Below are 25,514 nucleotides of genomic sequence, written 5' to 3'. Positions count from 1 at the left end.
GAAATGGATATAGTTGGAGACGATCTAAGACAGTTTGTTTGAGCAGCGGGCAGCAGAGCTACTAAATGTCATATCACCCTCTTTATTTTCACATCAAGGCACCACAAGATGAGCGGCTCTACTGCAGATACCTGCCAGGTTCATATTAATTAAACATGTCAGGTATAAATTTAGGGCCCAAACTTTCTCAGTGATTTATCTGAAGTAAGTTTTAAAAAAAAATTAAATATCTTACTGGAAGTCTGTGCAGTGAGCTACGAATCAGAGTGATATGCTCTTTAATAAAAATATAGTTGCAGTAGTCAACCAAAAAATAAATCAGTTAATCAGCTGTTCTTTTTTAAAAAAAGAAGCTGATTCGGTTACAGCCTTAAATATAGATGTCATCTGCATTGTGGAACTTCACATGGTAAATAATCCCGACCTTCTAAGTTTTATTTAACAATCTGAGAATGGTTCCCGTAAGACTCCAATAATTCCAGTGTCTGTATTCAGGCAAATACAATTTAACCCTTTTAATAAGATCACTGTCTTCACAGTGATGAAAGCCTGATTGCAAAACACCATAGTTGCAATTAATATTCAAATAGTAACTATTTTGATTTTAAAAGTTCTTTCGCAATAATCGTACCAATTATGGAAAATTTCAAATCCATAATAATCATAATAATTATATTATATTATATTATATTATATTATATTATATTATATTATATTATATTATATTATATTATATTATATTTAAAAAATGGTAAATGGCCTCTGTATTTGTATAGCGCTTTACTAGACCCCAAAGCGCTTTACACAACCAGTCATTCACACATTCACACACTGGTGATGGCAAGCTACATTGTAGCCACAGCCACCCTGGGGCGCACTGACAGAGGCGCCCCAGGACAACTAAAATATATTATATTATATTATATTATATTATATTATATTATATTATATTATATTATATTATATTATATTATATTATATTATATTATATTATATTATTCAAGAGGGATTTGACAACGGGAAGTTTTAGCGATGCAAACACAGCACATTCTGTGTGCTGATACTGATTTTAATTAAATTAATACTTGGGCAAGTTTTCAAGATACAGAAGACCAAAAACAACAAAAAAAATAAGAATAATGAAAATCAAACAGATTGAATAACCGACCCAAGTGAACCAATCATTCTGACGTCTGTTGTGAGAGGAATGGTTCTCCTGCATCACAGTTAACAGCAATAGTCCAAGACAGGCAACGTAACCCCATGTGTTTCTTTCCTCTGAAAACTGGGAATCATCTCTGAGAGACATCAGTAAGTTAATAGGGTCCAAGAAAAACCTCCTCAATGCTCTCAAGAGGTTAGTAGTGACCCGATATGTATGTAGTGGATCATAATCTGTCCCTCGATGTTCAGATGTCTCATAATGCTGTGTGATATAGACTCGGTCTATTCTCTGTGAAGTTTGCCGTCCCACATTCTCCTCCCAGACTCTGATTATGATCCGAGCCCTGTTGCCGTACTCGTGCTCTGATTGAGGGTGAGTGACATAATGTGGAAGTCGCAACGATCCTTGTTGATGGATATTCCCAAGACTGTAGTATTGATATCCCCACGGCAGTGGGTCTAACAGCTGTTCATCGTTGTGATAATGATGTGAGCCATAATCAAAATTATTTGGGTCAAAGGTCAGACTTATGTCACCGTTTATGTCAATGTCAATTTCACTGGCAAACCAGCGGAGCAACCAAATGCCCTGCTTAGGCACAGACTGGCCAAAGCCTACTGACCTCAGATCAGTGATTGAGTTGAGCTTTCGTCTTACAGCTGACACAGAGCTGAAGGTCAGGAGGAGAGCCACACAGCAGCTCATCATTCTTCCAAACAACTTCATCCTGTAGAGATTTAAGAAGTCACTGTTTTTATTGTTCATGCATACTTTATATTATTAATCACATTGTGATTAATAGGATAATCATGATTAAAACAGCTTTAAATGTATTCCTAGTTTATAATTTGATAGTCATTCAGCCACACAAACACTGAAACAGGTTTTACTTGTTTGTCTCCTCTCTGGTTAATACCATCAATTATGAGTTGGAATTTAAAATTTAGCTTTCTTCAGTTGAAATCAAAAGTTACTTTTTTAATATTAGAGTTTACTTTTAATTAAGAGATTGTTAAGAGAGGCTTGTTAGTGAGAAATGTTGTTTTCTCAAACAGCTTTAACTTTGTGACATAAAGAGAGAAAATCACACTAATAACTTGTATCTGTAACTTGTTGGCTGAAGCCTCCTGTCAGCTTCAGATAAATAACAGGGAAGGATCGCTCAACACTCAGTTTACAGAGGATTAATTAAACAAAGCAAACTAAATAATTCTTTAACAAAGAAGTGAAGCATATTTAATAGCCATTGAGAAACATCCTTTTATTTTCATTTTTATTCATTACACTTCTTTTAAACCAGAATTTTATTTATGTTGTCAGGTGTGGCTCAGAAACGAGTCCAGTATCTAAAGCAGTGCGTGCGACACGACAACAAACAGTTTTCATGATACTCACCTCTCCCTGTGTCAGAAAGTTAAACTGATTACGTTTGTCAAAACTGTAATATTGCAGACTTATAGATCATTTTTCATGTGAATGAGTATGTTTGTAATTTAAGAGAAGGCGGACTAAGTGCAGTGTAATCCACTCCATGTTAAACCCACTTCATTGTATCTTTAAATATAAAATAAATGCTGCATTAGAGATGAGGGTAATCAGTCATGTGAGTGAAAGTAAGCAAAAATGAATCCAAAAGGAAATGAGAGAACTTACCTGTGTAAGTCTGCTGCTGTTGTTTGTGTGAGGACAGTCGTAGCTCCTTTTATGTTTTGCTTTTCTTGTAAATGAAACCAGAGAAACAAGCTCTGCTAGTCATGAAGAGGAAGTTTGATATTCCAAATATTTGGATGAGGCTATTAAAGAGCAACACCATCATGGAACACCATCATGGATTTAAGGGTTTCTAGCTTAGCAGTCACGTAAAAGACCATTTTATGTCCAAAGTTTCAATATGGACATGTCGACTGTAGGGTGAGAGGTGTATTAGAATAATTCAGCCTTCTAGAGATCGTGTCAGCAGGGCTGATTAAACTTTATTTGCCTCCAGCAGCAGGCTCACTGAGTCTATTTGTTTCAAGAAATGTGTGAGACAAAAGGAAAGCAATGAATGTGTGTGTTGAACCAACGAGTCAGAAGTCAACACTTTAACAGAAGTTAACACTTTAAAACTTTTTTAAGGACTTACAGTGCTTCTCTTCTATGTTATATTAATCCACCTTTAACACTGTGTAGCCGGTCTGGCCTGAAACTCCGATCGCCGTGTTCTCTGCGTTGTGCTGTGCGAATGACCAGAGGAGTCAACTCTTACTTTGGCAGCTGGGGCGGATTTACTCTCCCATAACTCTCCTCAGCGGTGCGTCTAGGCGACTGTTCAAAATAAAAATAAATCCGTACTGCAACTGCGGTCTCCAACCTTTTTCGCGCCACGGACCGGTTTGTGCCCAACAATATTTTCACGGACCGGCGTTTAAGGTTAAAGCGGATAAATACAACAAAATAAAACTAGCACCGGTACCGAAAAAAAGAAGATTTATTCATAACATACGTAAAAAGACCCAGGAAAACCGAGTTAACGATAAAAACGATAACAAAATAACACTGAAAACCGATTAAAAACCCTGAAAACCATACATTTCACACCTGAGCCTCAACTCTCGCGGCCTGGTACCAAACGACTCACGGACCGGTACAGGTCCAAGGCCCGGGGGTTGGGGACCGCTGCTCTAAGGGACCTCCCAGTTCAGATCAATCGCATCACCTGCAGAGGACTGGAACTGCAACTGGAAGCACACCCTCGCATTATCTGAGAGTGCAAAAACCCCAGAGTTACTCTGATCTACACGTCTGACTCACACGGAGCTTTATACGAGTGCAAATCCGGAGTTTACATCGAAGCTCAAGCTTCAGACGTGCACAGCATGCAGAAAGAAAACCATGCAACTCTACGAGAAAAGAGATGTGGTGCATGGAAATGAAAACCAGTGAACAAGTATCCTCAGGGAGCTTTTCTTCCAGTAGGATTTTTTGAAAGAAAAAAAAAGAAAAGAAAAGAGGGCTATGACATTAATGCCAAGGGTTTCGAACTTATAATCATGTTTTGTTTTGACAGTGAACTGATGTCACTCATATTGCAAAGACACTCATGCAACTTTGGTCAGCCACCAAAATGTTCATATAGAGAGATTATTGGGAGCAGCAGAAATTGTGGCCATGTGATGACACATTCACATTTGTCCACCCAACACCCCACCTGAGTGTTTTGCAAGTAGAGAAATAAGTTCCTAAATGAAATTCATCTACCACAGTGAGCAATCTAGTTTCCTCCAGTGCTTGAATCAGGCATGACAGACAGCATGGTCTCAGAGACCAGCTCAGTTACTGCAGATTAAACTGAATCATGTCTTATTTCACCCATTTTGTACTATTAGACGTTGGCACTGCATGAAGCAGTTCGATCATTCTACAGATCAATGTTTTATGTATTGCCTTGACTTTGATGCTGGCCCTCAAAGGGTTGATTATGTCTGCTGACGAGTCATTTTATTGATGGACAAACAGCACATTTCAGATTCAGCTTGAATATTTCAAATCGGATCTAAATTTTTTAAAAATGTTCCTTGATCCCCCCCCCCCCCCCCCCCCAAGCAGTATATAATACATAAGTATTGTTTCCAATCACTAAAAATCTCATGTTTGTGCTGCCATTTTGCTCTGTCCTTCACTACATCCCAGAACTTGTGTTGTCTTCCTCCTGCCTGACAGCTCCATATTTAATATAATCCTGCCGTCCACCTGTGCATTGTTGGTCTTATTGATGAGCTGCAAGTCAGACTCAAAACTGGATCTCCTTCCATATACAACCCTCATTCGAGACAGACCAGCACCATCTCGCAACCTCATGTTAGAAGACAAGTCCAGTATCAAAATGCAAGTGCACTTGTCAGTTCTTCCCACAGCTATAGGAGTGAGAACCAGCAACATGTTAAGTTCTTAGGGTCAGACTCTGTAGCAGTTGCATTAGACAGCATGGTCTCCTCCACTTCAAACTCTGAGGTGGTGTTGACATGGGGAGCTGCAGTGGTGCTGTTGTCCAGAGGGGATTCTTCAAGGTTCACTTTAAACTCTGGAGCATCTTCTTCCCCACCTGTAATTGGGGGAGGAAAGAGAACCCCACATTATCACTGTTCAAATTTTAAAAGACTTGACAAGACCTTAGTTTACCTTTTCCAGCCATTTCACTTTTGCCATCAGTCTCATCAAGGTCTGGTGCAGACAAGTCAGGAAGCAGTCCTTTCTCCAAATCTATCATTTTAAGAAGTTTCACTTATAACAAAACCAGACTAAAAATTAGTAATTACTGTTGCCCTTCTGGTTACCAAGTTTGTGTATTCCACTTCTCCACTGGCTGCCATACACAAGTCCGCCGATTTTATTGAGACCCACAGGCAGTTTCTCCACAGGTAGAGGCCTGCTCTTCTGTGAGTGCAAGACCTTCACTGGTCCTAGTTTAGCTTCATGTTCCCACACTTCCCAAAAGAAAATAGGACACGCCATCAGACTTTCGAGCACAAAACTGGGTTAATGCTGACATCTAGTGGTGACCAGCATGCACAAAACTAAACAGCAGCTACAATGGACAGACTGGAAACTCTACCCTGATTAGTCCTCAGTCCACTTTTCCTCAGCGGTTCAGGTTCCACTGGTTTCCCAAACCCACGGGGACCAAATCTTCCTTGGCTGATGGGCTTACCGCGGGGCTGGACGACTTCATTCTGGCTTTGACACTGCCCACAGAGGTAGTCGTTCCCATCAGCTGACCGCCATCTGAAGAGAATCATTGGCACGTTTTAGTCAGTCCCACATGCATTGACTTTCAATCATCTGTTGGACACACTTTCAGACACACCTTTCATTTATGAAGGTGCATGCTTTATTTGTGGATTCTGCATCATTCACTGGGACAGCAGTCAGATGGCATGTGATGTAGACCTAACAAGAGAATTTGTCAGGAAGACAAAGAAAGCACATCTGCAAGAGTATGACTTACAGCCACAATACATTCTCACCTCCCCTTTGTTGGCATTGTGGAACCTAAAGGCATCGATCACCAAGTGGAGCTTTTCGTCTTGTGCTCTGGGTAGGAAGAAGGCCCTCGACCCTGGAAACCTTGAGTCAACCAAGCACCTAAACAAGATTTTAGGGTAATGTGAGAGTCAGATAAACTACACTTAACTTGCATTGACTGTAGAAACTTTAATAAACCTCAAGTCTGCATAACTCAAACCATTCTAGCCAGCCTTTACACCATCTTCATCATCAACAGTTACACATCTACTTACCAGAGTGTCTTCTAATAAAGAAGGTTAGAAATGAAGCTTTGAAACTTTGAATACTTAGTATTTAGAGAATTCAGTCAGCTCTTATTATGACACCAAAAGGGGGCAGATCTAGAGAAATTTTCTTAGGGTGGCAAATGGAGAAATCAAGTAGGGTGGCAAAATCAAAGCCTTTTTTCTTTTTTTTTACACATATGCAGGTGTTACATTCTGTAATATGCGAGGTTTCAGACGTCACCAGTGATCCCACTCTCCCTGCTTTATACAGAGAGCGCAGTCTGCCTTTTCGACTCGCTGTGAATGCCTACTAGTTAAACTGTGTGTGCAAAGCCGAGGTTAGCTGAGTAGGGTTTGTTGTATTGAGTTATTCTTCCTCCCTTCCTCAAGCCTCATTTACTTATCTAAAATGCCCTTTGTGTGTGTATGTGACGTTGCCCAGTGGCTTGCTGTGCGCAGCCCTCATGGTTTTCAGTTATACAATTGGTAATAAAATCCCTGTTTCTGTTAGATTCCTGTGTAAGAGCTGTTACTCTCCCCCTGGCCCCTAGCAGAGCGGGTCGTAACAGTCTAAATGTGCAGAAAGCATTTGTAGAACTTGAACCTAAATGAAAGTAAGAATGAGCCAGCAAATGAGTCCAGGGTCAGAGATGTAGTAGAGTCTCCAATGTCGAAGCTTACGAATAAATTTTAAATAGAGTGTACGTGTTTTTAATAGCAGTGTTTTCTGGTACGATTTGTTTGGTAATTCAGGTTTTATTTAATCCATTTAATGTTATTCTATAGTTACCATCATACTATAAAACTTTTGAGATCATTCATATGTCGAAAGATGTGATTGTGTTACAACTCAGCCCTTTTTTTATTGTCATCATTTATCAAACTAAGATATTTTATGGCAGAACTTCAAACACTCCACATGCACCCGATACTGATTGTCTTCCAGCTATCATTTTGATTAAATATTAGTCATACACTGCACAAAAACCCTTTGATGCACTTACTGTAATGCCCACAATGAATCTATGCTTCTTCAATCATCACATCTCTGTGTTTTGAAAGTCCTTCGACAGCTGCAAGGAACAATGTCAGTATTTCTGCCTTCTAGAAATTGTGTCACCAGGGTTGAATAAACTGGATTTGCCTGCACAAGCTGGTCCCCTGAGTCCATTTGTTTGTTCTATGAAATCTGTGAGACACAAAGAAAACAATGCAAATGTTGGCATAGACGTATTTAAATGAATGTCTACATTAGACCAATGAGTCAAAGTCAATACTTTAGCAGTGAGAGACGCCATAGAGCTTTATTAAGGACTAAAATAGTTCTTTCTTTTATTATATGAATCCACCTTTAATTGTGCAGCATCACACAATTGTGAGGACGAGTTCGTTTTCCAGGTATTTGCTGTTTGCTTACTTGCTGTTGAAAGTCATCAAAGAGCTCAGAGTCAGGGTGTCACTAAGCACAGCATCTGAAATAATGTTACAGGATTAAACCTCGTTTAACCATAAGCTTTACAACAGTCCTCATGAAACATCTTCAAGGTGTGAAACTTCACTGTAGGTCACTGTAGGTCAGCTTTTCTGTTATTTAATTATCTGCTATAGAAATTCGTCTTTTTCCCCAAGAAATTTGATTCTGTTTTTTTGTTTTTAAGCACTGACAAAATGTTAGTTAGTTTCTTTGTATGTTGTTTCAATAATACTGTATCATGAGTGACATTGAGATGTCGTATTGTGGGGTGTCTGTTGATTCCCACATCTACTTACCAGACTAGCTTCTTGTTAAGAAGGTTACAAAGGAAGCTTTGAAGCAGTTTTACTTAGTATTTAAAGAATTCAGTCAGCTCTTATTATTACTGCTAAACACTCATTTCCTGATTATTTCCCCTCATTTACAATAAAAACATAACTTTGAGTATATGTAATTGCAGGGCTTTTTAATTGGGCTGATTCTCTATAGTGTAGTTTCAGCTTCCAGTTATTTATGCAGCCAAGTTATATATGTGTAAAAAACAACACTGGATCCCTTTGAAACAGGTAACGAGCTGCAACTTAAGTGAATCTGTCTATTTTCTGGGCCTGATGTTGGGTCAGGTGTGAGTGTGCCAGCACAGCAACCAATGAAGTCTCTTCTCTGTCCTGAATCAGGAACAGTCACCCCACATGTTTCTTATCTGTCATAGTTGTCATGGTAATGGGTCTCATGATCCAGTGTTTGTGTTTTTGGTTTAATATTCTTTGATTACTGTTGTTCTTGGTTTTGGTTATTCTTATTTTTCAAGCTCTCAGCAATCTTAGTTCTCCCTCCCTCTATTTTCATCTTTGTGTTTAGTTTCTGTTCCCGTGTCCCACGTGTCATGTCTAGTCACCCCTGTCTCTATGTTCGCTCTTTTTTCCCAGTCAGCCGTGCCTCCTTGTCAAGTCTGTGTCTCCGTGCCTGTTTTGTTCTACTTTGATAGTCTCGTGTTCTGTGTTCAGTGTGTTGAGTTTTACTTCTCCTTTGTCTTGTTATGTCAGATTAGTCCCAGCTGTGTTTCCCTCCAATTTCCCATTCCCTCGTTGCTTCCTTGTGTATTTGAGCCCCGTGTTTTCCTCTGTCCTCTATCCCTTCGTTAACAATCATACACCCGCGTCACTGTGTGTTTCAGTCGTACTCCTTGTATTTCCGAGTTCTCTGTTCCCAGTTCAGTTTCTTATTTTTTGGTTTTGAGTTTCTTGTTTTTGGGTTTGTTTTCTGTTTTCTGTGTAAGACTTTTTCCAGCAGTAAAGCTGCTGTTTTGAGTTTACTCTGTGTTCGAGTCCTACATTCTGCCTGCCACGCAGAAAACCATGACAGTAGTTGGGAATCATCAGCACTGCTTCTAAACCGTCAGCTTATGTCATTTTCTTGCACAGAAAACTCTCTGATCAGCAGGTTGGTAGTCACCTGGTATGTTCTGGATTATACCTCGTGCCCTGATTTTCAGATGTTTCATAATGCTGTGTGATATACACTTGGTCTATTATCATACATCATTCTGCTCCCTGATTCTAATTATAATTTGAGTCCCATTACTTCTCCCATTGTCTGCCACATATCTTATCTGCTGTTTGTTATACACTATGTTGTGAAACATGAAAGACCTGCAGCAAACAGTCCCAGATGGATTTGAATCAAGTCAACTGTTTTGGTTTTAGGTCAGCAGGTCTCCAGGAAACTCAATTTGTATTACTGAAAAAATAAACTAATATATAAAATATGACTTTTAGTCAAGACAGTTACGACACATCACACACGTGAAAATATATTTTATTGAACAGCGTTTTCAAGATTACAGAAAGAACACAAACCCATCAGTGAAACAGACTCTCAATCAACATATGTGTCATTTATCCATCAGAGTAATTGTGCATTCTCCTCAAACGAGCCACACTGATTCACAAACTGTTGTTTTGTAAATTCAGTTCAATTCAATTTTATTTATACAGCGCCAAATCTCAACAACAGTAGCCTCAAGCTCCATAAAACTGTTATTGAACTTGTAAACTTTTTACTCTAAGTAAACATCACACTTTCTTGTTGTTTGTTCTTCTCTGATGTTTTCATAAAGGCAGTTTTAATAGGAAAATGCGGCACAGGCATCTGAGTGTTTCAGGTTTTCAGTCCAAACAAGCAAACACCACTTCACTCTAATATTCTGACGACTTCTTCAGCTCCTGGTGATGATGTGTTGATCACTGATAGTTTGTACTACTTTTTACTACGTATACCTACTATACCCCTGCAGTTTTAGGTATAAGTGGTTGTAATTTGTTTTTCTTTTATCCCACACAAAATTCACCATGTGATGAATAAACACATTTTAGGAATGATGAATAATGAAATATGAGATGCTGTGATTTTATTTGAAACGTTCCACGTTTTTAAAAATATAATTTGATAAAATTAGTGAAGATCTGAGGCATTTTGTTCAAGCAGTGGGCAGAAACTAAATGTCACATCATCCTCTTTATTTTCACATCAAGGCAACACAAAGAGACCCGCTCTACTGCAAGAAAAGCATTGCAGTAGTCAACCCATAAAGAAATCCATAAATCAGCTTTGTCAATAGAGACAAAATGTAAACAATCCCCACCTTCTATGTCTAAGAGTGATTCCTGTAAGATTATAATGCCATATTATGATCAACAGTACTGAATACTGTGGTAAGAAGTAGCATTACTATACCAAATATAATTTCACACCTTTCATGAGAGCAGCTTCTGTGCTGTGACATTGATGAAAGCCTGATTGGAAGATTTCATGGTAGCTATTAATATTCAGGTACTCACTAATTTGGTTTATAAACTACCTTTTCAACTATCTGAAGAATAAATAGAGACCAAGAATAAAGTGAATAATTATTATACTGTCTTATAATGTAAAAATATGTAAATTTCTGTCTTTTTCACAAGGGAAAATACCAGGATAAAGACTGCAGGGGCTAAGTGACTGAGGGGGAAAAGTCTGGCAGGACATGAAGAAGAAGATGAACGATGTAACACAGTTTGCTCAAGGGTTTTGCAATAAGTGGCAAAACAGAAAAGCTCAATTCAATATGAGTGTTGATATTGAGTTTAGTTGAATTACTATTTAGGTGAGTATGACAGATACAGAAGACCAAAAACAAGTGAAGCAACAATCACAACAGCACAGATGAAACAATAAACACAAGTGTTGTCGTCCTGAGATTGGAAATGCAAATTAGAGTTGTACCTTTCTGAGAATACAAAAGTATGGTTTTGACGGCTCTGTGAACTCTGGAGCACATCATGCGGACGTCTGTTGTACTCGTGAGAGGAATAGTTCTCCTGGATTACTCTGGGCGAGAGGAAGTTGATGTTATCACGGTCCAAGGAAAACCTTCTCAACTCTGTTAACAGGTCAGTGGTGACCTGATATGTATATTGTGGATCATACGCTGTCTGTCGATCTTCATAGATCTCATAATGCTGTGTGATATAGACTCGGTCTATTCTCTGTGAAGTTCGCCGTCCCACATTCTGCGCCCAGACTCCTATTATGATCCGAGCCCTGTTGCTGTACTCGTGCTCTGATTGGATGACATGATGTGGAAGTCGCAACGATCCATGTTGATGGATATTACCAAGACTGTAGTACTGATATCTCCACGGCGGTGGCTCTAACAGCTGTTCATTGTTGCGATAATGATGTGAGCCATAATCACCACTATTTGGGCCAAAGGTCAAACTTATGTCACGATTCATGTTGATGTCAACTGCATTGGCAAACCAGTGGAGCAACCGGAAGCTGTGCTCATTCACGGACTGGCCAAAGCCTACTGACCTCAGATCAGTGATTGAGTTGAGCTTTCGTCTTACAGCTGACACAGAGGTGAAGGTCAGGAGGAGAGCCACACAGCAGCTCATCATTCTTCCAAACATCTTCATCCTGGAGAGATTTAAGAAGTCACTGTTTTTATTATTCATGCATACTTTATATTCTGACATTCATTACATGATTTTTTTTGACCAAGTGAAGCATCAAATGATTATGTGATGACTGCATATTGTGATTAATAGAATATTAATTATTAAGACAGCTTTAACTGTCCGTCCGTCTGTCCATGTATATACAGTGGGATGCAAAAGTTTGGGGAACCTTGTTAACCCTCTCAGGCTCAAATTATTCATGCATACTTTATATTCTGACATTCATTACATGTTTTTCACCAGTGATGAATCTAATGATTATGTCATGACTGCATATTAACAGATGTTAATGATTAAGACAGCTTTTAATGTATTCCTAGTTTATAATTTGATAGTCATTCAGCCACACAAACTCTGAAACAGGTTTTACTTGTTTTTCTCCTCTCTGGTTTATACCATCTATTATGGGTTGGAATTGCATTTTAAAATTTTGCTTTCTTCAACTGAAATCAAAAGTTACTTTTTTAATTAATTGTTATGAGAGGCTTGTTAGTGAGAAAAGTTGTTTTCTCAAACTGCTTTAACTTTGTGACATAAAGAGAGAAAATCACACTAATAACTTGTATCTGTAACTTGATTTGTTGGCTGAAGCCTCCTGTCAGCTTCAGATAAACAGGGAAGGATCGCTCAACAATAAGTTGTCAGAGGATTAATTAAACAAAGCAAACTAAATAATTCTTTAACAAAGAATTGAGACATATTTATAGCCATTAGCAAATTGTTTAACATGAAATTTCCCACTCGTGGGACTAATAAAGGTATCTATCTATCTATCTATCTATCTATCTATCTATCTATCTATCTATCTATCTATCTATCTATCTATCTATCTATCTATCTATCTATCTATCTATCTATCTATCTATCTATCTATCTATCTATCTATCTATCTATCTATCTATCTATCTATCCTTTTATTTTTTTCTCACTTATCCATTACACTTCTATTAACCCAGAATTTTGTTTATTTATTTTGTCAGGTGGTTTCATGATACTCACCTCTCCCTGTGTCAGAAAGTTAAACTAATAACATCAAAACTAGATCATTTTGCACTTGAAGGAGTATGCTTCTAATTTAAGAGAAGGCTGACAAAGTACAATCCATTTCATGGCATCTTTAAATATTTTGTCATTGGTAGAATAAATGGAGCATTAGAAAAGAGGGCAAAGTCATGTGAGTGAAAATAAATTAGAATGAATTCCCCAGAAAATGAGAGAACTTACCTGTGTAAGCCTGCTGCTGCTGTTTGTGTGAGGACAGTCGTAGCTCCCTTTATGCTTTGCTTTTCCTGGTAAATGAAACCAGACCAACAAGTTCTGCTAATTGATAAGATGAGGTCTGATAATCCAGCTATTTGGATGAGGCTGTAAAAGAGGAACACCATCATGGATTTAAGTGTTTCTAGTTTAACAGTTCTTTTCTAATTTAAAAAAACAAACAAACTGTGATGCACTTACTGTAATGCCGACAGTGAACCTATGCTTCTACGATCACCACGCCTCTGTGATTTGAAAGTTCTTGGACAGCTGTGAGGAACACAGCCAGTTCAACCAGTATTTCTGCCTTCTTGGAATCGTGTAACTAGGGTTGAATAAACTGGATTTGCCTGCACCAGCTGGTCCACTGACTCCATTTGTTTGTTTTAAGAAATCTGTGAGACACAAAGGAAGCAATGCAAATCTTGGCATAGATGTATTTAAATGTGTCTACATTAGACCAATCAATCAAAGTCAATACCTTAGCAGTGACTGATGTCATAGAGCTTTATTAAGGACTAAAATAGTTTTTTCTTTTGTTTTATTGATTCATCTTTAAACTGACACCATAAGGGAGGAGGAGTTCGTTTTCCAGGTATTTGCTCTTTTCTTACTTGCTGTTCAAAATCTTCAAAGGGGCCAGAGTCAGGGTGTCACAACGCACGGCCGCTGAAACTGCCAACATAATGTTACAGGATTAAACCTCTTCTAACCGTAAGCTTTACAACATTTCACGTGAAACATCTCCAAGCTGTAAAACTTTACAGTCAATGTAGATCAGGGGTGTCAAACATAAAACCCAGCTAGGACTCCATTATAGCCCACTGGGTTGAAAATATGAAGGACGTGAATTTCTGCCTTTTGCATTTGATAAAGACCTCACCTGCGGGCATCCAAACTACAAAGTAATAAACAAAGTGAATAACTGGAACTTTTCATTCATCACACACTGACAAAATAATAGTTGTGTAAAATCTGAAATGCCCGTGGTGTTGATTCACGATGTGCTCTGGCATCGGCATCGGTTGCTACTGACAACAAGAAATAAAATCAAGAGATTAATTTAGGATGGCACGTGCCACCCCTGAGGGTCCAGCCCTGCTGCCAAGCATTAGGAACCTTCCTAAATAAAACTGAAACTAGTTTGACAAATACAATAGCAACATAACCTTGAATGTTTGTAACTGCAGGCATTGTTTATGGGGCTGTTCAGAGTAAATAAATAATTTGATATTATATGCTGAGCTGCTCTAACCCATGATTCTTGATGAAGTAGTATGTGGGCACCGGTCAGGTGTCAGAAGTGTGCAGATGAAGCCTCATAAAGCCTCATGAAACCTTAAAACTTTCAGTCCAGCTGGTTCAAAGTAAGTTTCATTTCTCGAGGCTTCATCTGACCACGCCCCCTGCTGGTCAAAACCTTTATTGTCATTTCAACCACCTGTGAGGCCTCGTGGCTGTTGAGCTCTATCAATGTCAAAAACCTGTCAGTAAGACTTCACTCAGTGTTTAAATAAATCCAACAGGATATGAGAAGTTTATGTTAAACCTGTTGTGGTGTTTTCAAAAGATGGGACAGTGACTGTGCTCATGAATATTGGGCTGATGGTATTTTCTTTCACATAATGGTGAGGAGGCAGGCGTGCACCAGTATCCCACAGCACAGACACTCGTAGGTGATGTGTTGTGCCCCAGTTAATTGGCACACAATAAATACTTAAAAGTGTATTAATTTTGTTTTATTTAACTTAACAAAAAACCCCAACTTGTGAATGTTTTAGTAGTAACATGTTTCATTATTTACAGGCAGATTACATGTAACATTCAGCTTAAAGTGTTTCCACCCAGGGGAAAACCCTTCTCCTTTCAGCTGGCTCTATAAAAATCAAGCTCCTCTGTCTCACAGACGAAAACCCAACACGAACGCTAACACGCAAATTTATACATGTTCATAAATCACACCAATGCTCAGACCACTTTCTGAACCAGTGAGGTTTCAGACGTCACCAGTGACACCACTGCCCATAAAGAAGAAGAGATGTTAATCCAGCTCCTTTGTCCATCATTCCAACCACTGGCAAACAAGATGGCATCACCACAGAGTCGGATGTTCATCCAGCTCTTTTTCTTTGTAGCAAATAAATTACACACAAATTAATCAAAAGTTTTGTTCAGAATTTTTATTTCAAGACCAAGTAGAGGAAAATATATATAATTTACATGTCTACAAATAAACACCTGCAAACATCTAAATGTGCAAAACGTATTTGTAGACCTTAACAAGCTGTTGAACCTGATTGAACATAAGAATAAGTCAGCAAAACGTCTGTCAGTTAAATTGATGATTCCTTCGACAAGAAAATCCAACACAGGATGTGTCACAAGATGTTTGTTACTCTAATATTTGGGTTGTTTGGGATACATACAGATAGATAGAACATGAAGAAAGCAGCAACATGCATTGAAAATAGAAAATGCGCACAAAAAACAGACAGAAACGGGAGCCAGTGTTGTTACAGAAGTGTAATAAATGAGATTCATGTAGATAAAAAAAACAAAAACAAATGAAGCTAAAAAGGAGAAAACAAGTTCACAAAGTCCTAAAGAGAAACCTTTGTTTCTCTTCTTGTTTTGTTTTGCATCTAAGTCTTTAAGGTTTTCAGTTCAAGCAAGGAAACACCATTTCAAATGTACAATGGAACAACTCCTGTTATTCAACTGGTTGTAACAAAGTGTTGTAGCTGACTGATTCTTAGGACATGGAGTACAAATAATATCCCAGTAGTTGTAGTCTTCTGGTTGTAATTTATTTTTCTTTTTATCACACACAATGTGAGATCAAACTAACTGGGTTTATTTACTATACAATTAATAAACCCTTATTAAGGAAAGTCATGAAATATGAGATGATGTGGTGTGAAATTAAAAAATTTAGCTGATTATTAAAATAGAAATGGGGAAAGTTGGGGAACAAAAAATAAATCCATAAATTAGCAATTTCTCTCGAAAAAGCTGACTCAAACTCAAGCTGACTTAAATCAGGGCGTTATCTGCGTAGTTATGATAAGCCACCCTCTATTAAAGGAAGCATAGACAGAACAAAATTGTCTCAATAAAAACAAACTACATTTTCAACAATCTTATGGATACTTTGAAACCAATAATAAAGACAATAAATATTATAGTGTAAAATATACCAATTTCTCTGTTTTTTCAAGAAGGATTGACAACTTCAGTCTTCAGTGCTGCAGGGAAAATGTCAGGAAAAAGAGTTTAGTGGCTGAGCTTCTGAGGAAAAGAAAAAAGGGAGTGTATCAAGACTGCAGGAGGAAGACTGATGGCGAAACACTGTTTGCTCAAGGGTTTTGCAGTCAGTGGCAGTACACTGTAATAAAATGCTCTATTTAATCTGTGTGTTGACACTGATTGTAGTTAAATTAATATATAAGTGAGTATGCCAGATACAGAAGACCAAAGATGACTGAAACACCAAACACAACACAGAAACACCTAACACAGGTGTTGTCGTCCTGCAAAGTAGAGTTGAAGCTTTCTGGGGAGACAAAAGCATTGTGTTGCCTGCTCTCTGTGATATTGACCACAGTATCACTTAGTGTGTTGCTTCTCTGTGATGGCTGCCATCTGTTGTGTTTGTGAGAGGAATTGCTCTTCTGGATCACAATAAACAACAACAGTCCAAGACAAGCGAGGTCACCCCACGTGTTTCTCATGTCTGATAGCTGGGAGTCATCAGCGCTACTTCTAAAGTGGTCTCTGAGAGACATCAGTAAATTGATGTCATTACTGTCCATGGAAAACTTGCTGATCGCTCTTAAGAGGTCAGCAGTGATCTCATATGTATATTGTGGATCATAATCTGTCCCTCGATGTTCAGATGTCTCATAATGCTGTGTGATATAGACTCGGTCTATTCTCTGTGAAGTTCGCCGTCCATGGTTCGGCTCCCAGACTCTGATTATAATCCGAGCCCTGTTGCCGTCCTTGTGCTCTGATTGGAAGTGAGTGATATGATGTGGAAGTCGCAACGATCCTTGTTGATGGATATTCCCAAGACTGTAGTATTGATATCCCCACGGCAGTGGCTCTAACAGCTGTTCATTGTTGCGATAATGATGTGAGCCATAATCAAAACTATTTGGGTCAAAGATCAGACTTATATCACCGTTTATGTCAATGTCAATTTCATTGGCAAACCAGTGGAGCAACCGGAGGCTCTGCTCAGGCACAGACTGGCCAAAGCCTACTGACCTCAGATCAGTGATTGAGTTGAGCTTTCGTCTTACAGCTGACACAGAGGTGAAGGTCAGGAGGAGAGCCACACAGCAGCTCATCATTCTTCCAAACATCTTCATCCTGGAGAGATTTAAGAAGTCACTGTTTTTATTATTCATGCATACTTTATATTCTGACATTCATTACATGATTTTTTTTGACCAAGTGAAGCATCAAATGATTATGTGATGACTGCATATTGTGATTAATAGAATATTAATTATTAAGACAGCTTTAACTGTCCGTCCGTCCGTCCATGTATATACAGTGGGATGCAAAAGTTTGGGGAACCTTGTTAACCCTCTCAGGCTCAAATTAGGTTTTTTGTTGCTAATGCACAACCAAGTCCCGCAGTGGTACTTCTGAGTAAAAAAACCTCATAAAATATGTATGTGGGGTAATCAGGTTGTTAGTTTTTAACTGTTGCAAATCAGCAACGTCTGCCTTGAGAGGGTTAATAGTCATTATTTTCCTGTATAAATCGTTGGTTGTTACAATAAAAAATGTCAGTTAAATATGTCATATAGGAGACACACACAGTGATATTTGAGAAGTGAAATGAAGTTTATTGGATTTACAGAAAGTGTGCAGTAATTGTTTAAACAAAATCAGGCAGGTGCATAAATTTGGGCACTGTTGTTATTTTATTGATTCCAAAACTTTTAGAACTAATTATTGGAACTCAAATTGGCTTGGTAAGCTCAGTGACCCCTGACCTACATACACAGGTGAATCCAATAATGAGAAAGAGTATTTAAGGGGGTCAGTTGTAAGTTTCCCTCCTCTTTTAATTTTCTCTGAAGAGTAGCAACATGGGGGTCTCAAAACTACTCTCAAATGACCTGAAGACAAAGATTGTTCACCGTCATGGTTTAGGGGAAGGACACAGAAAGCTGTATCAGAGATTTAAGCATTATCTTGCAGCAGATGGAGTCACTGTGCATCGTTCAACCATTCGGCGCACTTTACACAAGGAGATGCTGTTTGCGAAAGTGATGCAGAGGAAGCCTTTTCTTCGCCCACAGCACATTTGGACAAGCCAGCTTCATTCTGGAATAAGGTGCTGTGGACTGATGAAACTAAAATTGAGCTATTTGGGCATAACAAGGGGCGTTACGCATGGAGGAAAAAGCATACAGCATTCCAAGAAAAACTCCTGCTACCTACAGTAAAATATGGTGGTGGTTCCATCATGCTGTGGGGCTGTGTGGCCAGTGCAGGGACTGGGAATCTTGTCAAAGTTGAGGGACACATGGATTCCACTCAGTAGCAGCAGATTCTGGAGACCAATGTCCAGGAATCAGTGACAAAGCTGAAGCTGCGCCAGGGCTGGATCTTTCAACAAGACAACGACCGGAAACACTCAAACTCCACCAAGGCATTCATGCAGAGGAACAAGTACAACGTTCTGGAACGGCCATCTCAGTCCCTAGACCTGAATATTATTGAAATCTGTGGTGTGAGTTAAAGAGAGCTGTCCATGCCCGGAAGCCATCAAACCTGAATGAACTAGAGATGTTTTGTAAAGAGGAATGGTCCAAAATATCGTCAACCACAATCCAGACTCTCACTGGAACCTACAGGAAGCGTTTAGAGGTTGTAATTTCTGCAAAAGGCAGATCTATTAAATATTGATTTCATTTCTTTTGTTTGATGCCCAAATTTATGCACCTGCCTGATTTTGTTTAAACAATTATTGCACACTTTCTGTAAATCCAATCAACTTCATCTATCTATTTATCTATAATATATATGTATATGTGTGTGCCTGTATGTATGTATGTATACAGTGTATAAACATACTTTTGCACCAACACACATGTATACACGTCACTGTTATGAAAATAGTGGGTGAGAACTAGACTTGTAGTCAAGACCGTCTAAACCAGCGGTCCCCAACCCCCGAGCCTCGGACCGGTACCGGTCCGTGAGTCGTTTGGTACCGGGCCGCGAGAGTTGAGGCTCAGGTGTGAAATGTATAGTTTTCAGGGTTTTTATCGGTTTTCAACGTTATTTTGTTATCGTTTTTATCGTTTACTCGGTTTTCCTTGGTCTTTTCACGTGTGCTATGAATAAATGTTCTTTTTTTCAGTACCGGTACTAGTTTTATTTTGTTGTATTTATCCGCGACACCTTAAAGGCCGGTCCGTGAAAATATTGTCGGGCATAAACCGGTCCGTGGCGCAAAAAAGGTTGGGGACCGCTGGCCTAAACCAAGACCAAGACGAGGACAAGTCATGACCAAGACAAAGTCAAGACTGAGACCCAGACAAAAAAAGTCTTTAAACTGCACCCAGATGCTGCTTTGTTTACAGGTGTCAGGCATATTTATGTGTTTTTGCGATGCACTCGCACAGCCCTCCTCACCGCTGTCTACTGTCTCACTCACTTACTGAGAGGACAGCTCCACTCGACTGCCGCGTCTCTCTCTCTCTTTTTTTTTCTTTTCTGTATTTCCTTTCCAGGGCCTTTTTTTTTTAACTTTAACTTTATTGAAATTATAAAGCGAACAGTCAGTCATTCCAGTTCAGTTTGTACAGTAGACATACAAGGCAAATAAGAGTAACAATATACAGTACAATGAAATAAGAAGGATAAATAAATGAAAAAAAAAGGGGGGGGGGGGGGGGATGTGACAGACTTCATAACAACATTGTACTTGAAAGTTGTGACAGCTCATTCGTTAAACATTTCTGAATGAATTTCAATCAATGATAAACCTTTTTTATTGGAAGTTAATTTAAGAGAGTTTAAGTAATATTCAATTTAAATCAAAAACAAATTAAATGATGGGGTTGAGCTTTGAAATTTACATTTGTGTATATGGAATTTCCCTAATAAGATAGAAAAATTGACAATGGCACATATTTTTTTTCTTTAGTTTCAAAATAAGTGATAATGTTCTTCCCTTCAATTTTGATTTCGTATGTTGTCTTGCACAGTATATAATTTTCAAGCTCTCTCCAAAATGTAGCACTATATGAACAGCCATAAAACAAATGAGTAACACTTTCAAGTTCAGTTTTACAAAAGGTACATTTTCTATCAATGTCACAGAATCTTGAAATGTACGTGTTGGATGGATATATGTTATGTAATATTTTCAAATGTAATTCTCTAACTTTGTTTGTAATACAAAATCTAAAAGGAACAAGCCACGCTTTATCCCAGTTGATATTATCAAAAATAGCATTCCAAAAAAACTTCCCTCTTGGAGTTATTTTCTTCGCATTATACAAACATTCTCTAATATGTTTATTGGTGCATTTCTTGCTTAAGAAATCAATACCATTTATATAAAGAGTGTTAACGGATGCATGTGGTGTGTTCTGTGTTTTGTAGCTTTTCATCAACTCAGTCAGTCCGCTGGGAACGGACTTTATTACAGAGCTAAAATCTTTAAATTTGATAGGGAATGTTTTTCTGTAATAAAGTCATTGTAACTAAGTAGCTGGCCTTCAGAGTCAAATAAGTCTTTTAAATATATTATATTTTTATCAATCCAATTCTGCAAATATAGTGATTTGTTCCTCTTAGTAATACATTCGTTATTCCAGATAATAGATCTATGTGGAGAAAAGTTATGTGAATAACATAATTTCCAAGCCAACAATGCCTGTTGATAAAATGCAGACATTTTAACTGGTAACTTTGATATACTATAATTACAAGACAATAGGAACTGTAAACCTCCAACATTTCTAAAAATGTTATGTGGAATGAAATGCCATAATGATCCAGGAGATTTTAAGCATTCTTTTAGCCATTTCACCTTAAATGTATAGTTCAGGTCCATGAAGTCCAGAAGGCCAAAACCACCTTTATCTTTAGGTCCACAAAGCAATGATTTTTTTAGATGATGGTGCTTATTCTTCCATACAAAGTTAACAAATAAGTTATTAACATTTTTACATGTGGAATCATACACATTAAGGGAAAGGGCTGGATACACAAATCTGGAAACACCTTCAGCTTTAGTCAAAAGGATTCTACCAAAAATTGATAGGTCTCTTTGGAGCCATAAGTTCAATATAGTTTTAGTTTTTTCCATCCTGGGAGAGAAGTTGAGTTGTTGACGCTCCGTGTCATTCTTACAGACATGAATACCAAGGTATCTAACACAGTTTTTGACAGGAATATTGTATAAGGATTTGACATTTGATTGGTACAAACATAAAATTTCACATTTAGATTTATTTATTAGTTTTAATCCAGAGGCAGTTGAGAGCTCGTCTACTAATGTGATAGCATTTTCAATCTGATCTTTGTTTTTTAAGAATAAAACAGTGTCATCTGCTAGTTGAGTCACTCTGATTTCTTTACCAAAAACAGATAAAGCTTTAATTACTGGGCTATTTAAAATGTGTAATGAAAGTAGTTCAGCCACAATCAAAAATAAAAAGGGTGAAATTGGGCAACCCTGGCGAACAGATCTCATGACTGGAAATCTTTTAGTAGTATTTGGATATAGTATAACACAACTGTCAATATTTTTATAAAACATTTCGATAGTTGACACAAAGTTTGGACCAAAACCAAAGGTTTTGAGTGCTTTAAATAAGAAATAATGTTCTACCGTATCGAAAGCTTTATAAAAATCAAGAAACACAATAAGGGAATCATCATCTATATTGTCAGAGTAGTCTAATAGGTCAAAAATAAGCCTTATGTTTGAACTGATATGGCGGTTGGTCATAAATCCAGTTTGCGTTTCAGCTATGATCTCATCAAGATTTTTCTTTAATCTTTTGGCATAGACCAATGAGATAATCTTATAATCTATGTTCAAAAGCGTGATAGGTCTCCAATTTTCTATAACAAGAAGATCTTTATCAGGTTTAGGAATTAAAGTTATAATACCCTGTTTCATGCTTGTGGACATTTCTTTTCCATCAAGGCATTCCTTAAACAATTCTAATAAAGGATCAACAATGATATCCCAGAACGGTAAATAAAATTCCACTGACAAACCATCATTACCTGGAGATTTGCCCTTTTTCATTGTTCGAATTGCCTCTGAAATTTCTGATTTTGTTATGGGACGTTCACAATTAGTTTTAAAGTTTTCTGAGATAGTTGGTGCAAAATTTTTAACTGACTCGATAAATCTATCACAATCATTGATATTACAATTTGATTTGTATATATCTTTGTAGAATGAACCAACATGTTTTGAGATATCTAAATAATTAGTGGTTATGTTATTATCAATCTTAAGAGCAGATATATTGTTTCTTCTTTGGTTTCGTTTCTCAAGGGCAAAAAAGTAACTAGAATTTCTTTCACCTAGTTCTAGCCATTTTGCTTTGGACCTTATAAAAGCCCCTTTAGCCATGTTAATATATGCATTATCTATTTCTTCCTTTAGTCTTTTCAATTTAATTTCTTCATCATCTGATAGAGCATCTTTCTTCATTAATATGTTTAATTCATTCATAATACTGATTTCTTTAGTGTCATTTCTTTTTTTAATTTCTTTGCTTCGCCTTATTGCCGCTTCCCTTACCTTGAATTTGAAAAATTCCCATTTTAGTGTGTGATTCATATTGGTATCCCCGAATATCTGTTCTGCCGTTTTTTCCACTATACTACAAAATGTATCATCATTCAATAAATTATTATTTAGCTTCCAAAAACCACGTAGTTTACTTTGACTTTGTTTATTGCCAACTAAGTGAATTGTGATCAATTTGTGATCAGTTAATGGAGCAAAATCATGAGAAGATTCTGAAACAAAATGTAAACATGAAGAAGATATTAACCACAAATCAATTCTGGATTGTAGAGATCTATTTGCATTGCTCCAGGTAAACTCTTTTGTATCAGAGTTGAAGAATCTCCATACATCTATAACTGCAAGTTGTTCACAGAAAAATGCAGTGCTTTTAAATTTTGAGTGTTGAGATGTTCTTATTGGTACTCTATCTATAAGATCGTCCGGAGCATCATTATAATCTCCTTCAAGAATCATGTGGGCTCCCTTATATTTTGATTTAAAAAAAAATCAGGTTTCTCAGATAATTGTATGCACATAGATTTGGCCTGAGTTGTGTTGTTATGACTGTATAAATTACAGACTATAAAGAAGGTGTTGTCCAATTTGAAAACCAGAATAATCCATCTGCCTTCACCTGAAGACTGCGGCGTCTCTCACCCTCTCTGTTTTTCACATAATGATATTATCCTATATCCTCGCATGTGATTGGCCACAATATGGAGGGATTGGAGCATAGCAGAGCCACTGTTTGTACTAATTACAAATTATTTGAATGTATTTAACTTTTTATATTACACCCCCTGGCATATGTTAATTTATGTCTCGAACTCCTGTTAGCTTCGAGCTGGTGGGTAACAGACGTCTCCGAAAACGTCGGAGCACTTTTGCAAATATGTGATGTCTTGATAAACCGATCAGATATTTGATTTTTTACACGGCTACATTCACGCCTGAAAATATCTTAAAAGTTTATCTCGCAAAAGTTCATCTTACTTTTTTCCCTCCCATGTCCCTTGCGGGGCTCCGTAGAAATCTCCTCTGTCATAAACTCCAGCGACTTAATATCATCGCCTTCCTCAGCTATCGGTCCTTAGAGACGCGCTCGTAGCGTTACCCCGATGACCCGTTAGCAAGTTTGCCACTAGCGTCCTTAATCCAAAATATCCCAGGGAGCGATGATTTAAATTAAGCAGTGTTAACCGAGGTTGTTACTGGCAGTGGCTCCGGACCGAAATCAAAACTGAAATCAAAACGCTGAAAACAGAAAAACTAGTCCAGTATCTAAAGCAGTGCGTGCGGCACGACAACAAACAGGTGTCATGATACACACCTCTCCCTGTGCCAGAAAGTGAAACTATGACATTTTTCTAAACTGTAATAATACTACAGACTTATAGATAATTTTTCATGTGAATGAGTATGCTTGTAGTCAAAGGAGCTTGCAAAGAAAAGCTCCTTTGACTACGATGACCTGGATGACTGAGAACCTTCACAGACGAGTATGCTTGTAATTTAAGAGAAGGCGGTCTAAGTGCAGTGTAATCCACTTCATGTTAAACCCACTTCATTGTACCTTTAAATATAGAATAAATTCTGCATTAGGGCAAAATCATGTGAGTGAAAGTAAGTGAAAAGGAATCCATGAGGAAATGAGAGAACTTACCTTTGTAAGTCTGCTGTTGTTTGTGTGAGGACAGTCGTAGCTCCCTTTAAGTTTTGCTTTCCTGGTAAATGAAACCAGAGCAATAAGCTCCGCTAGTCGCGAAGATGAAGGTTGACAATCCAGATATTTAGATGAGGCTATTAAAGAGCAACGCCATCATGGATTTAAGGGTTTCTAGTTTAGCAGTCACGTGAAAGAAAATTATTGATCATTTTATGAGCAAGTTTATGCCCAAAGTTTGAATATGGGCGTGTCTGCCCCACTGTAGGGTGAGAGGTTGCAGTAGTGTCTGTAATATAGGAGCTGGTTACAAATGAATTTCAAATAGTGTACACATTTATTCAGTGGCAGTGTTTTCTTGTATGATTTGTTTGGTCATTCAATAAAACTATAAAACAATAAAACTCCAATAAAAATGTTTTACTTGAGTAAAAGTAAAAAAGTACAGGCACACCTGGTCAGCCACTAATCAGAAGGTCGGTGGTTCGATCCCAGGCTGCCTCCGGGCTGCATGCCAAAAATCCTTGGGCAAGATCCTAACCCCATGTTTGCCTACTGGTGGTGGTCAGAGGGCCCGGTGGCGCCAGTGTCCGGCAGCCTCGCCTCTGTCAGTGCGCCCCAGGGCAGCTGTGGCTACAATGTAGCTTGCCATTGCCAGTGTGTGAATGTGTGTGTGAATGGGTGAATGACTGAATGTAGTGTGAAGCGCTTTGGGGTCCTTAGGGACTGAGTAAAGCGCTATACAAATGCAGGCCATTTTTCCTTATTTAAAGGCGTTCTATAGTTACTGTCATCATATTAACAAACTTTGAGATCATTCATACATAGAAAGATGTGATTGTGTTACAACTCAAACTTTTAGTTTCATTATCTCAAAATGTAACTAAAATT

The 25,514-nt window shown here is 38.0% G+C and overlaps 3 protein-coding genes and 1 long non-coding RNA gene across 4 annotated transcripts; all 4 read right to left on the bottom strand.

Moving 5' to 3' along the window:
• Positions 1-1,009: 1,009 nt before the first annotated feature.
• LOC146388711 (uncharacterized) lies at positions 1,010-2,939 on the bottom strand. Its single transcript, XM_084924782.1, has 2 exons — positions 2,819-2,939; positions 1,010-1,892 (listed from the first exon to the last, which is right to left on the bottom strand). The coding sequence occupies exon 2, from the start codon at positions 1,889-1,891 to the stop codon at positions 1,079-1,081; it is 813 nt and encodes a 270-aa protein (XP_084780908.1). The 5' UTR covers position 1,892; positions 2,819-2,939; the 3' UTR covers positions 1,010-1,078.
• A 2,386-nt stretch (positions 2,940-5,325) lies between these two features.
• Positions 5,326-6,286, bottom strand: LOC146388710 (uncharacterized). The gene is made up of 5 exons (XR_014799984.1): positions 6,172-6,286; positions 6,012-6,094; positions 5,760-5,929; positions 5,482-5,631; positions 5,326-5,407 (listed from the first exon to the last, which is right to left on the bottom strand). It is a non-coding gene; the product is annotated as an uncharacterized LOC146388710 (long non-coding RNA).
• A 3,449-nt stretch (positions 6,287-9,735) lies between these two features.
• On the bottom strand, positions 9,736-11,871 carry LOC146388709 (uncharacterized). Its single transcript, XM_084924781.1, has one exon. It carries the CDS (start codon positions 11,869-11,871, stop codon positions 11,050-11,052), a length of 822 nt encoding a protein of 273 aa, XP_084780907.1. The 3' UTR covers positions 9,736-11,049.
• A 3,544-nt stretch (positions 11,872-15,415) lies between these two features.
• On the bottom strand, positions 15,416-24,987 carry LOC146388708 (uncharacterized). The gene is made up of 2 exons (XM_084926177.1): positions 24,624-24,987; positions 15,416-17,544 (listed from the first exon to the last, which is right to left on the bottom strand). Exon 2 carries the CDS (start codon positions 17,541-17,543, stop codon positions 16,608-16,610), a length of 936 nt encoding a protein of 311 aa, XP_084782303.1. The 5' UTR covers position 17,544; positions 24,624-24,987; the 3' UTR covers positions 15,416-16,607.
• Positions 24,988-25,514: the final 527 nt, after the last annotated feature.

This window comes from Perissodus microlepis, chromosome 4 (assembly GCF_051167445.1).
Source record: "Perissodus microlepis isolate ML-2025 ecotype Zambia chromosome 4, ASM5116744v1, whole genome shotgun sequence".
Taxonomy (NCBI): Eukaryota; Metazoa; Chordata; class Actinopteri; order Cichliformes; family Cichlidae; genus Perissodus; species Perissodus microlepis.
The sequence above is the reverse complement of the archived record's forward strand: the minus strand, read 5'-3'. Positions and strand labels throughout refer to the sequence as shown.

Coding starts and splice junctions, on each gene's coding strand:
- LOC146388708 (XM_084926177.1), bottom strand. CDS start 17,543: ATGAAGATGTTTGGAAGAATGATGAGCTGCTGTGTGGCTCTCCTCCTG.
- LOC146388709 (XM_084924781.1), bottom strand. CDS start 11,871: ATGAAGATGTTTGGAAGAATGATGAGCTGCTGTGTGGCTCTCCTCCTG.
- LOC146388711 (XM_084924782.1), bottom strand. CDS start 1,891: ATGAAGTTGTTTGGAAGAATGATGAGCTGCTGTGTGGCTCTCCTCCTG.